Source organism: Balaenoptera ricei, chromosome 5, assembly GCF_028023285.1.
Source record: "Balaenoptera ricei isolate mBalRic1 chromosome 5, mBalRic1.hap2, whole genome shotgun sequence".
Classification (NCBI taxonomy): domain Eukaryota; kingdom Metazoa; phylum Chordata; class Mammalia; order Artiodactyla; family Balaenopteridae; genus Balaenoptera; species Balaenoptera ricei.
Window position 1 is genome coordinate 142,022,853 of NC_082643.1, and position 14,066 is coordinate 142,036,918.

At 64.2% G+C, this 14,066-nt stretch overlaps 1 protein-coding gene across 1 annotated transcript in view; it reads left to right on the forward strand.

Annotated features, from left to right (window-relative positions):
* The window catches only part of ZFYVE28 (zinc finger FYVE-type containing 28), a 113,579-nt gene extending 109,410 nt beyond the window's left edge, over positions 1 to 4,169 (forward strand). The window contains exons 11-13 of the mRNA XM_059924295.1: positions 1,069 to 1,173; positions 3,377 to 3,480; positions 3,654 to 4,169. Of these exons, the coding sequence (XP_059780278.1) occupies positions 1,069 to 1,173; positions 3,377 to 3,480; positions 3,654 to 3,785 (341 nt within the window). The 3' untranslated portion in view covers positions 3,786 to 4,169. The remainder of the gene's footprint in view (positions 1 to 1,068; positions 1,174 to 3,376; positions 3,481 to 3,653) is intronic.
* Positions 4,170 to 14,066: the final 9,897 nt, after the last annotated feature.

Genomic DNA, 14,066 nt, shown 5'->3' on the forward strand with positions numbered 1-14,066 from the left:
GTGCCAGCTCGGGACAGGCTCTGAGGCCTAGGCTGACCGTCATGCCCCCGGAAGTGGGGGACCTGCGGAAATCTGCACCCCCAGGCCTGGCCCAGCACCGCCACCTGGCTTTTGTGGGCAGGGGGGCACACACCACAGGCCCCGGGTACCCCGAGAGGTGGGCTTCGGGACGCATGAGGGTCACAGCCCCACGTGCACACACCCTTGCGTGCAGCTCCTGCTCCCCTCCCTCTGCCCACGCCCCAGCCAGGCCACCCCACTTCCGACGGCCGACGAGCCTGGAGACGGGACCCGGAAGTGGTACGCTGTCACTTCTACCAAACTCCTGTCTGTCAGAGCAGCCAGAGGCCAGCCGAGAGCCAAGGAGGGGACATGGGTCCCCTGCTCGGGGGAGCGGCCGTCTGTGAGCTGCCTCACATACTCACACACGCGTGCACACACACACGCACACAGAACAGAGTTACTTGGTGAGGGAGCAGGTGTCAGGCAGGGGATGCTAAGGCACAGGGAGCTTGGCCCCTTGCTCCCTGGAAGGAGGTGGCAGGGTCCCAGCGTGGGGAAGGGGCCCGAGCCCTGCTCGCCCACCCTCTGCTGGGCTGAGGCTCCCATTCTGGGCGAGCAACCTCCATCATAGGGGCTTCTGCTCAGGAACGTCTGGACACACGGGGCAGCTGGGCCAGCCCTGGAGGGCACGTCCTCGCCCACAGGGAGGAGAAGTCTGTACTGTGTGCCGACCCAGCTGTGCCCCCCAGGGTCTACACCACTGGACAACCCTGCCCCCATCTGCCAGGGAATTCTGGGCGGGGCTGCCTTCTTGCTCGGCAAGCAAGGAGGGTGGGTCCCGGGGCTAGGGGCCCACAGGCAGGACCAGCTGCACACCTGAGGGCACTCGGACGGAAAGGCCCCCTGCGGGGTCAGCACCCAGCCTGCGGGGACGGTGGGTGAGGGCTGCGGTGACCCACTCCGCATGCGGGACTGTGGGTTGTTCGGGGGCTACTCCCTGCTGGCGGCACCTCCCAGGGACAGGCGGTGGCCCACTGACCCCAGCGGCCACCCTCTCTCTTCTAGTCACGCAGACCCTGCGGAGCGCGGCTTTGGAGGACTGTGCTCTGTGCCAGGAGACCCTGTCATCCTCCGAACTCGCAGCCAAGACCCGAGATGGAGACTTGGAAGGTGCGTGAGGGGCCGGGAGCCGGGGCCAACGCACTGCGCGCCGAGCGGAGAGCAGGAGCCCTGTCTGGATGTGTCCACCGCTCTGCCCTGGACTGCAGGCTCGGGGCGGGCAGCGCTCCTCCAGCGGGGGCCCCTCCCCAGAGGCCTAGACGTGCCGCTTCCCAGGGGCTGCAGCCTTTTACTCCAGCTTCCCTCCTGGGCTCCCAGGGTGGGCACAGGTCCTCTGAGCCGCCGCCACCTAACCTCAGGCCCGTTATTGAACATCTCAGCCTGGGGGGCAGGGGGAGGGTGTGAGGAGCAAGGAGATGCTGGGGTCCAGGCCGTTGGCCGCAGCTGGAAGTGGCTGGTCCCAGGCCACAGGCACACTGCCGACCCCCCAGTGTTCACCTGCCCCGCAGGAAAGGCCTCCCGTAGCTGCCTGGGAGCCGGGAGAGCCCGCTCCCCCATTAGCCTGGAGGTCGGCCGGCTGCAGTCAGGGAAGGAGCGTCCAGGGTGGGCTGGGGGCACTGGCAACACACCTGGGGGGAGGGGGCCGCCCAAGGCCTTTGGAAGGGGCCGGAGGCCTGGAGAGGTGCTCAGATGGGCAGCGGCAGACAGGCCTGAGCGAGCGTCGAATGCGACCGGAGCTGAGAAGGAGGAGGCTAGCCCCGGTGTGCCTGGCCGGCGGCGCTGGCCCCTGCTGGTCCCGGCTCAGGGCCTCCCTCGCACTGCCTGGTGACCCGGGTGTGCAGTGGGGCTGCCTTGGCCGGGATCCCCTGGGGGCGGCCACACAAGCTTCCCTGCTTCCTAAACGCCCTGAGCCCTGGTCTTCTCTACCCTCCTGTGAAAATTGCACGCGGGCCATAAATAAAGCTCCTGCCGGGAACTCGGAGCGCCCTGCTCGAGGAGCGTGCAGGTGGTGAACTGCGAGGTCTGGAGGGGCCCAGCCCACAGCCAGGGCCACGTCTCCCCGTGGGCCGCCAGTCCAGCCCCCTCCTGGGAGTGGCTCGCGGGGCAGGGCCTGGACCCAGCAAGTCCTCAGGACCCTCACCATCCTCCTCAGGCGGGGGTCTCGACTTGAGTGTTGGAGCTGGCCTCGTGGCCCGGCGTGGCCCCGGAGCTGCCGGGCGCCGTCCAGGGCGTCACTGGGGCCGGCCAAGGATTTCCCACGGGGGCGGGGGCGGGTGGCAAGCATGAGAAGCCATCTCCCTGCAGTCGGGGGTGAGCTGATGGGGTCTAGAGCAGAAGCGGGAGAGCTGGGTGGGAGGGGGTGGGGGGAGGGGCGGTTCTGTGCGGCAGGCGGGGGAGGGGCAGGTCTTCAGGTGCAGGTTGGTGAGGAGAGGGGGCGAGAGGGAGGCGAGGAGACCCCGGTCTCTGGTGGGTGGGCGGCCTTGATGAGTTCCCTTGGGGGTTGTGTGAGAGTGGACGGGAGACCCCTGAGCCCACGCTGTGGCCCCAGGGAGCCGTCCAGGTGTTCGCTCCCCCTCTGGGCGGCGGTACTGGGCTCGGGGTTGGTACGCAGTGGGCATCTTATGTCTGGGGTGGGAGGAAAGGCATGTCCCCCCATTCAAGATGGCTTCTCCCAGTGCCGACACACACCCTCCCACCCAAATTCCAGAGCAAATGCCCAGAGGCTTCCCCCAGTGATCGCCTGGAGAAGTGACATGGGACAGGCCCACAGGCAGCTGCCGGGCTGCACAGGTGTCGGAAGGGGCCAGGGCCAGCCTCGGTCTCTGTGAGACGCCCTCAGCACCCACTCCTCAAGAGCCTGAGAACAGCCCTGGAGCTGGGGTGGGCGGGGCTGATTGACGGAGGGGTCCACACAGGGGGCTGATTTCTTCATTTCTCAGCCCCCATTTTTGCCCAAGGGCCCTGCCAGGCTGGGTGCCGGCCGGGAGAGGCTTGGGAGAGGGTTGTCCGGGTGGACGCTCCCTGCCCGTGCCCCGAGTCCTGGGGCGAGGTGCAGGCCGCAGCTGGGGTCCGATCGATGAGCACGGCCGACAGCTGCAAAGATTGACCCGTCCATGGGACACCGTCAGTTTCCTGAAACCACAGCCGGTACCGAGCCTCAGGGAGGACCGGAGGGAGGAGTGGGGGGCAGGCTGCCCCACCGGAGGCTCCTGCACACCTGCCAGCCTCCGACCCCCACCCCAGCCACCGGTCCCCACTGCCGCCACCGCATGGGTCCCTCTGGCTGACGTGTCCCCCCCTGTCGTTGTCACAGACCCGCCCGAGTGGGTCCCAGACGAGGCCTGCGGCTTCTGCACCGCGTGCAAAGCCCCCTTCACCGTCATCCGCAGGAAGCACCACTGCCGGAGCTGTGGGAAGGTAGGTGGGGCGGCCGAGGTCGTCCCGCGGCCCCTCGGGCTGTCGCTGCGGGCATCCCAGGGGCCGTCGCAGACATGGCGCCGAGGTCCGGAAGTCGGGAAGGGGTGGGGCGCAGGCGCTGCTGGGGGCCCCGCCCAGCTCACCGGCCCCGCCGCCCGCTGCTCGCCTTCCAGATCTTCTGCTCTCGCTGCTCCTCGCACTCGGCGCCGCTGCCCCGCTACGGGCAGGTGAAGCCCGTGCGCGTGTGCACGCACTGCTACATGTTCCACGTCACGCCCTTCTACAGCGACAAGGCGGGCATCTGACCCGGTGCCCCAAGCCCACGAGGGCCCCAAAGGACTCCAGGGAGGAGGCCTCCGGCCACGGGAGGGTCTTCACCGCCTTTCATCCAGCTGCCGCCACCACCGCTGCCGGGGCTGCGGGCCGCTCTGACTTCCAGCACGTCCAAGGCCTCCGCCCCACCCGCCCTGGCCTCCGCACCCGTGGGGACCTCGGGCCAGCCGCAGGGGCCAACAGGAGGGCAGCTTCAGCCAGTGGGGGGACCTGGGGGTGCCAGGCGGCTGCCTGGGCGGGGTGGGCTTTCCTCCTGCCCGTCCGCCTGACCCCCTGCCCTGCTGAGATGCTGCCTTGAGGCTGAACCGTAGCAGAAGGTCCGCCCTGGAAGGGGAAAGTGGGGATGGTGTCTGAGCTCAGGGCAGCCTCAGCCCCTGGGGCTGAGTCTGGGGAGATGGTGGACACCTTTGAGGGGCGGCGGGGGGGGGGGGGGCGCCTGGGGCACCGCAGGGCTTCCCCACATGCTGGCCAAACCAGAAACACTAGGCTGTCCTTTCTCTCTCCAGGGCCCTGAGCCCACAGCTGCCCACGCCCTGCTCCCCTCAGGACCTTGTCTCAACAGCATGAGTCTCGTTTCTTGTCGGAGAGGAGACGTGCAGAAGCAGGCCTGGTGGTCCTCTGGGCAAGCAGGCACGCCCCTGCTGCCGTCTGCCCACCCAGGTCTGCCAGCCGATGGCAGGGTCAGGCGGCGGGCAGAGGTTTCCCAGCTTCCGAGGCCAGGGCTCTCCAGGGGGCTGAGGACCCCCGATGTTGCCCGCTTGGCTGCCACTTCCCCCTTCCCTCTGCACCCCTGGGACCCTGGCCCACCTCCTCAGACCCCAGAGTGGCCCCGGGCCCCAGCACGGACACGTCCTCAGGCTTAAATCTCAGGCTTCACATTGCAATGACGATTGCAGTTTTATTTTTAGAGAGATGACACACCTACTGCTTCTTTTATAGGATAAAATCCAATTACTATTTGACACTGGAATACATACGCACAAAAACAGCTTCTGTGGGAGAAGAAAAGCATATAATGGAGGGTATATTATGTATGGAGATTATTTTTATTTTCTAAATGCTGTAATTCAAAACCATTTCCATAAATCTATTTAAGGATTGCAGACACTCTTATTCCTCATGTGAACATGGATGGACTCCTTTTTCTCGGTCTGGCAGGTGACGGGGTTCTTGCTAAAGTTCATTGTCCTCTAGGAAGCTGGGGGCTTCTGGACTCCTGGGACAGTCAAAGGGCAGGACTTGACTTCCCACCAGCCCCCAGGAGAGGGGTGGCCGCCCCCCGCCCAGCTCCTGCTGCCTGCGATGGCTCCAGCCTCCCCACTGCCCGCCCACCCTGCCCAGCTCCTCTCCTCGTGTGTCTTCAGCTCAGATCCCTGGCTTCTGTGTGCATTGGGGTGGGCAGTGCTCTTGGACACCCCACCTGGGGCCCTGGAGAGAACGCAGGAGGGCAGACCAAACCCTGGGGTTGCCAAGGCGATGGGGCCTTCCCTTGGGACTTGGGTGCCCAGTCCCTCTGAGGTGGGCGTTGGGAGGCCAGAGAATGGGGGCATGGCTGCAAGAGGCCCCAATGGCCACCACACCCATTTTCTTTCTGGTAGGTGAGAAAGTGTTTCAGAACGCAGGGGCTCCTCTGAGCAGCGCTGAGTCCTTTGGGAGCAGAAGAGAAGTGGCATCCAGGGAGACCTGCGTCCTTAGCTGCCCAAGGCCAGGCCTGCCCACCTGGACAGAGTCCCTCCCACCCCTGTGGATGGTGGTGCCTGTGTCACTGGCTGGACAGCAGTGCCTTCAAGAAGTCAGCCCCCTGCAGGAAGCCCCCGTGAAGCTATGCTCTGGGGGTCCCCCTCCCTTTACTCTAGGTACCCACAGTTGTCACCTTCCAGACCTGGGACGTGGTGGTCCTCCTCACTCACCAGGTCGGGGTGGGAGAGGGAGTGGAGACCCAGGAAGGAGGGTCTGCCCCGATGTCCACCCTCGGCCCAGACACAGCTGCCCTCCAGAGGGACGGCCTAGACCCCAGCGGACAGAGGGGTGGTCTCCAAGCCAGTCTTGGGCCGCCTTTGTGCAGTGGGAGGGGACGGCAGCCTACCCCCCAGCTGTCCTGCAGGAAGGCCTGTGGCCACGGGAGCCCCCAACGAGGGTCAGTAGCCGTCCCATCTGCCCAGAAATCGGGATTTTCCACGCTAAGTGGGGGACGTGTGGTCACTCTACCCTTCTACAGGGCTGTCCCCACCCCAAGGGTAGAGCCAGGACCTGGGGGTGGGGAGGGGTTGGTCCAAGGCAGAGTTTCCCGCTCAGGAAGGATCTGGAAGGAATGACCTGCTGCCCACCTACAGCAGGGGCTCGGGACTGGTGGGGGCAGGGGTTTGGAATCAGCCCTTGGGAGCCAGCCTTGGACCTCGAGCAGGTGCCCTTCCGGAGCCTCGGCTTCCCCGTCGTCACCGTCGTTGTCCTCGTTCCTGCTTCTGTTTCCTGAGGGCCGTCCCCTCCGCTCCCCATGACAATCCCTCGAGTGACAGTCCCTTGAGGGGGCAGGATCCCATGTCATAGATGGGGAACCGGGGCTCACAGAAGTTAGCAGGCGGCCCATCCAGGCCACGGGCCTTTAGGAGGGTCACGCGAGAGGCAGAAGGGAGCCCTGTGACCTGGGGGTGCTAGGAAGCACCGGCCCAGCTGGCTGTGCCTGGAGAGCCACCTCCAGGGAGGGCAGCTTGGACACAGTGCCCATGGCACGCCGTGGGCTGGTGGCTGGAGGGGGGCTGGGGAGCTGCCAGGAGCCCGCCCCACCCCCTTTTGGGGCAACGCACAGGCCTGGGGAGAAAGCCGCGGGAGCGCTCCAGCACCTCCCCCCACGAGCTTCCGGCAACAGGCGGGGGCCCTGGGCCTGGCTGGGTCCCCCACAGGCTCTCAGGACCCAGACGCAGGCTGCAGCATCCCCGCAGGGCAGACCACCAAGTCCAAGGAGGGAGGGTGTAGGGTGGGAGTACCCAGAGCTCTCTGTGTCCCAGCGGTCGGGGAGGCCCTGGGACAGGAAGAGCCACTGAGCCTGGTCCCCGGGGAGGTGGGGAGAAGGCCGCCTCCTCTCCCGGTCCCGGTCCTGCCCTTTCCACCGCAGGCTCGGCTCAGGCCACTCCCACTCCCACACACCCTGGCCTCTGGAGGTGCCCCTGCTGCCGGCCCCCATCCGTGGCTAATCTGCCCCACAAATATGCCCGCATACAGCCGCCTGCCCCCAGGCCCGGCCCACCCCCCCAGGCAGGCAGGCAGGCAGGCGGACACCCACACGGGGCGGGGGCGCGGGAAGGAGAGGAGAAAGACTGTCAGTGCCCTGGAGACTGATGCTGCTGGTGGGGCACTATCACCCCGGAGGCGGGCGGGCGGGGCAGGGCTGGGGACACTACCCTTCCCCCACCAGGGCACCGGGTGGGCTCCTCCAAGGTCCCTGCTGCAGCCCCTAATGGCCACCAGGGGGCGCCCCGCCCAACGCCTCCTCTCCCACTGTGGCCCGGCGGCCAAGGCGTTGGGGCAGCTGGAGCGCTGCCTGCAGGAGCTGCTCCACTGTGGGTGGGCACTCCAGGTCCAAGCAGGGCCCCCCGCACAGACGCACCCGGCGGCCAGGCCCTAGTCCTCCAGAGAGCGTCCTGGCCCAGCAAGGACCACAGGCAGGGCAGACCACGCCCCAAACGGCTGGGGGAGTGGGGAAGAGGGGTCCTGGTCTGAGCTGGGCATTTCAGACCACCAGGGCTGGGGGTGGGGGCTGACACCCCGTGGGGAGGGGTGGCTTCGCGGCCATTCCCAGCTCTTCCTGTTCTCTGGACTCTGCAGTGGAAGCTGGGGGAAGGTGAGCAGGACCCAAAGTGCCCGCCCTAGGCCACCGCCATGACCTGACCCAGAGTCCTGGCGGCTCTTGTCTCTTCAGCTCACCCAGAGCCACCTCCTCCAGGCAGCCTTCCCAGACAGGGGCTCCCCCAAGCCCCCACCCTCACACACATTTTCAGAGCAGAGTCTGGGACCCTTTGCAGGAGTCAGCGAAACTCTCAGAGCCTCTCCTGCCTCTGAGACTGGGGAGGGGCGGATTCCAGGCGAGCACAAGCTCAAACTTAACCTCACCCCAAAGACTTAAAAACATGTGGCTTGGGTTCTGCTGGTGTGCTCATTTGCTTCCAGGAGTTCAGGGCTGGATCCTGCACCTGAACTGGGCAAAGATGAGCACCCAGACACTCTAGACCTGCCCTAACCCTAACCCTTGGGGGGCTGCAGGTCTGGGAGCCACGCAAGCTGGCTGAGCTGACTGGGTCTTGGCGGGCAGGCAGGATGTCAGTGGAAAATGGGGTGCCAGAGCTACAAAGACACAGCCTAGTTAGAAATGGTGATGATCCCATTGGTGAGGGTGAGGGTGGAGCTCAGATGGGGAACAGGACTGGGTCACCCCAGGCACCAAATGCTGGGCTTTTGCTGAGCAGGGGAGGACATGGTCAGATTTGTGGTTTGGGCCCCTCGGAAGGAGGATGAGTTGGTGGGGCTGAAGCCAGGGCCCGCACTGCTCCATCAGAGGCAGTAACATGGCTTAGCCAGGGTCACTGCTCTGACCTTGCCGTCTCCCCCGCCCCCATCACTCAGGACCCTGTTGAGCCACGTGGGCTATGATCTGAGAGGCCTCTTCACCCTCCGACGGAGGCGGCTCAGGGCACACTTGCCAGAGCCTGATCTGCTGCCCTCTGGGTCTAGAAGCAGCTGGATGACTGACGGGGGGCCTCGGCGTGGGGGGCAGGGGTGGGTTTCCCGGGCTCAGGCCCTCAGGGCATCCAGCCTGAGACTAGGAGGTCTCCATCTTATGATTGTGTGTAGCAGCCAGGGCCAAGTGAAGGCCACCTGGGCATGTCCTGGAAGGCCCAGAAGGCTTCCTGGAAGAGGTGGGGAAGCAGGCCAGGAAGGCCTAGGCCAGAGAACCCTAGATGGTAGGACTGGCAGAGGGGTGTTGGGGTGAGCCCCGAAGCACCTATTGTTCAAGGGAGGGAGATCTGCCTGTTTACTCCAGGTTCATCCTCCCCAGGCCTCGGGGAAGAAAGGGCCCTTAATCACAGCCATTAGGGCCCCTGGAGCAGCAGCAGGGCCAAGCTGGGCCCCTTGTCCTGCCCCACCTGAGCCTGGGTCCAGCCCCTGGGAGTGGAGGAGGCCCTGAGCTGTCAGAGGTCCAGACCCTCTCATTTTTGGAGGCCACACCTGACACCACAGCAAGTGCCTGAATCTGCATTACATCCCTCCTCCATAACTTTTTTTTCCTGTAAAAAATTTTTAAAAGAAAATTTCATTGTCTTGCTTTTGGACATTTTTGGCTACAAGAAATTAATTCAATTTGTCTAAATTGTCTAAATTGTTCCAGGGTCATTGAGTAGAGTGGGAAAATCTTGTAAAGTGAGAAAAAAATCTACCCCACACATTGTTCACAAGTATAATGAACTTTTTTCTTATTTTAAATTTAAAAATGATATTGACATTATGTTGACTATGCAGACATTTATTACATCTTCATGCATCTTGATTTTGCTGTCTTCTTGTATTCTGGAGACAATTTTTCCTGAGTGTTAAGCTTTTTAGAAGGCCCCCAAATGCCCTTGGCTGGGTGGCTTGGGCGCTCTTTGACGTGACTCTGATACTGACCGATGGTGACTGGACAGGTCCTGCCCCATTTCCCCACGTGGAGGGCCCGGGCTAGAAGCACTTGCTGATTTGGGGCTGACGTTAACACCCCTGCCACTTCCTGCCCCCACCCAGAGCCCACTGCTCCCCAGGGCTTAACACACATCCTTCATCACACCCCACAACCACCCTAAGAGGTCGCTACTGCCAACTCCATTTTATAGCTGGGGAAACCGAGGCTCAGAGAGGTTTAAGGGACTTGGCCAAGGTCTTGTGGCCAGACTAGAATCCAGGGTGGCTTTGGGGGAGGGACCCAGTGACAGAAGCCCCCAGAACTACCCCTGGTCCTGGCACACACCAGGCCGTCTCAGCACAGGGGAGCCAAGGCTTCTGGGATGCCGGTCGCAATGCTGGGCTAGGCCCAGCCCTCTAGCACCTGATAACCCCAGAAGTCATCTGTCCCCAGGCCCCACAGACCCAGAACCTGCAGGAAGGGAGCTGTCTGAACCTGCCACCGCCTGGGGTCTGAGGAGCGGCAGTGTCCGGCTGGGGGAGGATTCCAGCCCTGACCCTCACTCCCAGCCTCCTGCCCCGAATGCTGGGCCTGGGGACGCTGGTGGTAGCAGGAATCCACCCCAGTGACCGACGACGGGGCAAGAGAGGAGGCAGGGCCAGGGCCAGGTCATCCTGGAGGTGTGAGGGGCGTTCTGGAGGAAGAAGGGCCTCACACACCTCCTCACCTTGGGTAGCGGCGGGGGTGCTTCCTGATGCCGCGCGGAGAGCCACGGGTGTGTCCCCAAATCAGTGTGTGTGGTGGCCAGGTGGGCGGGCGGGGTGGGATACGGGGTCCGAAGAAGGGGAGCCCAGGCCCACTCAGCATGGGGGAGGCTAGGAAGTAGTCTCCCAGAGGTTTCTTTCCCTTGGGCCTCCTCAGAGGGATACCTGGCAGGCTTCCGGGGGTGGGAGCAAGCCAGCCGTTCCCAAGCTTCCCACCAGACTCCTTCCCCCAGTGCCCGGAGCTGGGCACTGCCGTTCCCAATTGAGGGCCAGGGAAGCTGAGGCTGGGGTGGGCAGGTGGAGGAAACGCCGGGAGCAGACCCCGCCTTCCACCCAAATCCCTAAGTCCCTTCTGGATTCAGGCCCCACCCTCTCTCCCAGGGCCCCTGGCTGGGAGCTCGGGAGAGCTGGGCTTCCCCAGAGGGCAGTGAGGGAGGACAGTCCGGGAGGATGGGGCAGTAAGGGTAATGCGGGCTGGTCCAGGAGGGATGCACTGAAGGGGGGCCCCTAGGGGCCTGGGTGCACGAGAGGGGATTCAGGGCTGAGGGCAGGAGCGGCCCAGGCCCTGTCTTCGGCTCTGAAGGAAGGTAAGGGTGGGGTCCTGGGCTCCCAGAGGGAGGAGGCCTGAGACGCCCGTCTCCTCCCTCCCCGGCATGGCCTTTGCCGGTTCCCACTCGGAAGGTCCCCGCACAGGAGAAGGGGCAGTAAGAGCTGGGTAGGCGAGGAGGCAGCAGGCCCAGCCTGGGCTCCGAGAAGGCTTCCTGGAGGAGGTGATTCGGCCCTGTTGGAGACCTGCCCTATGGAACAGGTCCTAGGGGCGGCACCTCGCGCTGTCCTCAGACCTGGACCAGACAGCGCCGACCCAGGGCCGCCAGCGGCGCCCACGCCGCCCCTCCCACCTGGGGGCAGGGGCTCACTGAGGCTCCCGTGTGGAGACTTGACGGGTCCCGGGCAAGGCCATCCCCCTATATATCCTCCCCCGTCCCAGCACTCCAACCCGCGGTTCATCGTCCTCCGGAATCTCCCCGGGGAGCTCTGGACTCGCTCACAGCTGCGCGTCGGGCCGGAGCGAGGTCCAGCTCGAGGACACGCCCGCTGCTCCCGAGGCCTCTCTCCTCCCCCCATCCGCCGTCCGGCCCACGTGGCGCCGCAGGGCTCCCCTCGGCCTGGGACCCCGACGCTTCACTCACGTCGTCGGCCCCGCCCACTTCTCCCCGCACTCCTCGAGGCGCGGTGGTGCCCACATTCACAGGCAGTGTGGACCCCGCGGGCACGGGGAAGTGGCTCGTCCCGGGTGTGGCTGGGGGAGGGGTCCCCCAAAAGGCCTAGATGTAGTCGGAGGCAAGGTGGGGACCACGCCCCTCCCCTGCAGTCACACCTCGGCACCAGCACCTGTGCTGTCCGCTGTGGCACAAAGCTCACGTCATGCCCCGCGGCAGGAAGGACGGTGGGCGTCCAGCAGGTGCACTCACACCGGCATAAGTGCAGGCTTTAGGACTGGGGCCAGCCCCCCCTCACATAAGTAGGGATGGAGTGACCTTGCAAACACCAAGTGGTGAGCCAGGTGTCCTGCCGCCCACACCCCACAGCCCAGAATGCACCCAGCCCTCCCCAGAGCTGGGCGCCCTCCGTTACCCACACAGCCCTGAGCAGCCCTCCAGACTAAGCTGGAGGGGCACAGCACCCAGCCCTTGATAGGGCTCTGCCCTGGCCCTGGGGTGATTGTGGAGCAGGGGCAGAAAAGGCCAGGGTTAACGTCGAGGTTTTTGTTTTTGTTATTTTTATTCATTTTTAAAATTTATTTATTTCATTTATTTATTTTTGGCTGCGTTGGGTCTTCGTTGCTGCACGCGGGCTTTCTCTAGTTGCGGCGAGTGGGGGCTACTCTTCGTTGCGGTGTGCGGGCTTCTCATTGCTGTGGCTTCTCTTGTTGCAGAGCACGGGCTCTAGGCACGCGGGCTTCAGTAGTTGTGGCACGCGGGCTCAGTAGCTGTGGCATATGGGCTTTGTTGCTCCACGACATGTGGGATCTTCCCGGACCAGAGCTGGATCCCGTGTCCCCTGCATTGGCAAGCGGATTCTTAACCACTGCGCCACCAGGGAAGCCCTGGTTTTGTTTTTGGTTTTTTTTTTGGCCTCGCGCGGCATGCGGGATCTTCATTCCCCAACCAGGGATTGAACCAGGGCCCTCTGCAGTGAAAGCGCAGAGTCCTAACCCCTGGACCGCTAGGGAATTCCCTTGAGGTGTTGTTTTATTGTCCACGCAGAGCTGTCTAATGCCAGTTTCCAAGTTCCTCACTGGGTCCTACACCCTAGGGGGGCACACATTCCTAACCCCATTTCTCAGATCAGGTTGTGCTGGTCCAGGAGGTGATTTGGTCTCCACGCTCCTGTGTCACCAGCCCTGGGTCACGTGTATGACAGCACTGATCTCCATTCCGCTGGGACTGCTGGGAGACCCTGGTGAGTCCCTAAACCTCAGGATTCCCAGCTTCTTGTCTGTAAATTGAGGATGTGGAAACCCATATAGAGCAGTCAATAGGTCCTAGGACTGAAAGTGCTTGATTTTTAGTTTTCGTTCTGTTTTGTTGGCAGCAGCAGTGGGGGTGGGGTGTGGTGGGTGGGTACAGTCACTTATACCCCACACTCTCCAGCCTGAAGGTCCCCTCCGCAGGAGCCCCCAGGCCATCAATCTCAACAACCTGTGAGAGGGAACATCAAGGGGGACTGAGGCCAATCCGGGGCTGCCCCCAGGCTGCCAGTCCTGCTCCCTTGGGCCAGCTTAGGGTCAGGGGTCACCAGGGCCATCGGCCAGCCAGCCAGCCGGGAGCTTGATGAGGAGCTCTCTCCCCTCCCAGGAAGGGCAATTCTCTTCCCTAGAAAGCGCTTCCGTGGCCAGAGGGGACAAGTGCTAGCCTCTTGGAATGTCCCCACCCTTTGGGCCAGACGTGAGCACGAAGTCCTCCACTCATGGGAGCCCTTCTGGACTGTGGTGAAAGATCTCTGTCCCCTTCTCTTCTCAGACCCTTCCTTCCACTGGGCAGCTCTGAGGGATCCCTCCTGCTCTGGGCCTCAGTTTCCCCACTGAGATCCTCAAGGAGGCCTGGCTCTTAGGCTCAGACCGTCTACGCTCCTTCTCCAAGCCCCAGCCTTTCCTGGGGTCGCGCTATGTCCGGCGGGGAGGGTTGTAGTTTTGCAGCCCCACGGGAGACCCCGAGCTTCCGCGAAGCCAGTGTGGCAGCAGGCCCGGGGTGACAGGTTCCTGCGTAGAGGGTGCAGACCCGGCGGACCGACGAGGCTGTCCGTGACGCTCCCAGCGCCCTAACGGGCCCTCGCACGGGGCCCGGCAGCGGGTTGTACCACCGCGCTCCGCTTCCTCTCGGCAACTACTCCGGCCGCGGAGCCCTCATTGGCCGCGCGCCCCGCAGCCGGCCATTGGTCCGCCGTACCTACTTTACATAGACCGCTCTGGGCCAATCGGCGCGCGTCGCCTACTTAACATGCACGCCGGCCGCCAGTCAGCGAGCGCGGGGGCCGGGCCACCACGTGCTGTTGCTAAGCTTGCGCTTCTAAATTGTTACTACCGCGGCGGGCCTATCGGAACCGAGCTTCGCATCTGTCAACATTCTCGGCCCGGCCCGAGGCGTTCGGCCGGCTCCCATTGGCCCCGGCCCAGCCGAGCGCCCGCCCCCGAAGCCGGAGTGCCGGCTTCCATTGGCTGCACCGGCCGTCGCTCGCCCTTATGTGTCAATTTGAGAGCCTGAGGCGGAGGGTGGCGGCCGAGCGCACAGGGAGTCCGCGGGAGTCGGGGAAGTGGGGCCGCCGGGCGCGCGGGGCGG